Source organism: Cystoisospora suis, assembly GCF_002600585.1.
Source record: "Cystoisospora suis strain Wien I chromosome Unknown contig_10377, whole genome shotgun sequence".
NCBI classification, from domain to species: domain Eukaryota; phylum Apicomplexa; class Conoidasida; order Eucoccidiorida; family Sarcocystidae; genus Cystoisospora; species Cystoisospora suis.
In genome coordinates this window covers 1-2,473 of record NW_027163150.1, presented here as the reverse complement: position 1 = coordinate 2,473, position 2,473 = coordinate 1, and the positions used below count along the sequence as shown (strand labels likewise).

The 2,473-nt window shown below is 41.4% G+C and overlaps 1 protein-coding gene across 1 annotated transcript; it reads left to right on the top strand.

Moving 5' to 3' along the window:
• Positions 1–89: 89 nt before the first annotated feature.
• CSUI_011246 (uncharacterized protein) lies at positions 90–1,123 on the top strand (the record flags this gene model as incomplete). Its single annotated transcript, XM_068071347.1, has 2 exons — positions 90–522; positions 1,025–1,123. A coding segment is annotated over one exon (192 nt), but the record flags the coding sequence as incomplete, so codon positions are not given.
• Between the last annotated feature and the right edge of the window lie 1,350 nt (positions 1,124–2,473).

The following is a 2,473-nucleotide window of genomic DNA, read 5'->3' as shown; positions in this document are numbered from 1 at the left end:
TTTATATCTATCTATCTATCTTTAATCTATCTATCTATCTATCTATCTTTAATCTATCTATCTATCTTTAATCTATCTATCTATCTATCTTTTATCTTCAGTCTATGGATCTTTATGTCTTCATCTTTCTATCTCTTTCTCTCTTCTTTGACTTCGTGTCATTCATGGATTGCTCTCTCTGTTTCCTCTTTCGTTCGTTCTTTCTTTCTGTGTTCTTCTTCTTTTCTCCTCTTTTCTTTTCTTTTCTCTTTTTAGGAGAAGATTTCTTTGCAGGCATATAATCTCGCATGCATCTTGACCCTACCGCAACACCAGCGGAAAGGCTACGGACGCTTTTTGATCTCCTTTTCGTATCTTTTATCTTTAAGAGAGAAGAAGAAAGGAGGCCCCGAGAGGCCTCTAAGTGATCTAGGGAGGCTCACCTACACTCAATGGTGGACGTGGCGTCTCCTCACGCATCTTCAATCCCCGCAGGCCTTTCTTAATACACACGACAAGAAGCCAAAGAAAATCTCCATACAAGTAAGATCCAATCTATCTATCTGCCTATCTATCTTTACTCTATCTATCCGTCTTTAATCTCTCTATGTATCCTTAATCTATCTGTCTTCACTCTATCAGTCCATCTTAAATCTCTGTATGTATTTATCTTTCATCTGTCCGTAGGTACTCTTGCGATGTCCTTTATGTATCTATCTTTCTAGCTATCTTCGTGGAGAGGACGGAGTGAACAATAAGGTTAGGGTAAGGCAGTCGTGATCTACGTGTCTGTACATACATATTACTACGCAGACAGATATCTATCTATACAGGAAGATAAATAGATAGAGAGGTATATGTCTCTCTCTCTATATATATGTATATATCTGTGTATATTTCTACGTGAGCTATCTCGATAATTTATTTCATCTACGGAAGATGTGTGCTCTTAACACTTCATAAGATATCTGTAGATCTATGTAGGGAGGGCATGATAGACAGGTAGGTATGTGTAAAAATGTGTGTGGCTCTCTCTCTGTCGTAGAGACAAGAGAAACTTCCTCAGGTTTCTTATCCCTCTATGCGTCTTCTTCTTCTTGGTAGTAGTAGTAGTAGGCATAGTAGTAGTAATAGTCCTGACTGACTCGACTGCGGGAGTCGTAGACAGAGGGAGGAAGGGGAAAAGAAGGAGGAGGAGGAGACTGAGGAGTGACGAAGCAGCAGCACCAACAAGAGAAGAAGAAGACTAGATACACTTATCCACACTCTACCGACCATCGTCATCATTAATACTACGACTATTACGAGTAGTCGTAGTCGTAGTAGTCATACCAGTAGTAGTCCTAATAGTAGTAGGTATAGCAGTATTAGTCGTAGTCGTAGTAGTCGTAGGTCTAGCACTGTGTGTGTCTTACTCAACGTAGCAGTAGCAGTAGTAGTAGTCGTCATAGTCATCCTAGTAGTAGTAGTAGTCGTAGTAGTAGTAGTCGTTGTATCATCCGTCATCGTCGTCGTCGTAATCGTTTTGGTGAGAGCTCTGGGGTTTGCATTTCTCATCGGGGTCGTCAGCGATCGACATCATCCCTGAGAGAAAAGAAAGAAAGAAAAAGAAGAAGAAGAGAAAGAAGGAGAGGACAGCACACTTCCATCACTCCTCCTCCTGCTTCTGCTCCTCCTTTTTCTCCTTTTACTCCTATTAGACACCTAACAGCACTTTGAATTGCACGAAGGCTCTTAAGTCTATCAGGAGTAAGGAGGGGTGGGATATCTTCCACATGACAGAGACTGCGCTCCTTCCTGATTTGACAAGAGGGTCGTGGATAAGAGGAAGTCAAGAAAGCCTCTTTGCTGACTACATTCTTCTCAATAGTAACCTCTCCATCCCCTAATCCTAAGCATCTCGAGAAGGCGTTCGATCGTCTTAGCAAGAAGAGTTTCTATAAGGCGACCAATAAGACGAAGATATTCTTCCTCACGCATCTCTAGGTCAATAAGAATGAGAAGAAAAGCTTGGTAGAAAGATAGAAAGAAAGAGAAGGAGAGAAAGAGAGAGAGAGAGAAGAATGATATGAACGGGGAGGTGTGGCATTTCTTTTGCTTCTCTCTCTCTCTCACTGCGCCGCTGCCTCGTTGGAACTTCTTTTTCTTCTTCTTCTTCTGAGATTTCTTTCTCTCTTTTCTCCTCTTTTTCTTCATCTTCTTTTTCACTTTTGTCTCGGAGTGTGTATGTTATGTAGGATTTAGTGAGGTGTACAGCCGTACGTGGGGAAGATATTCAAAAGACTTTAGAGGAGATAGGAGTTCTGAGGTACACAAAGATAAGCCTTTTCTTTATCTTCTTTTCTACTACCAAAGCCCTAATACGACTTACCTTAGTCTCTTCTTCCTCTCCTTCCTGGCGTCTGCTCTCTCTCTCTCTCTCTCTCTGAAAATGCTGATGCTGATCGGGGTGTCGATCATCTTCTCTCGCTCTCTCTTTTTCTTTCTTTCTTTT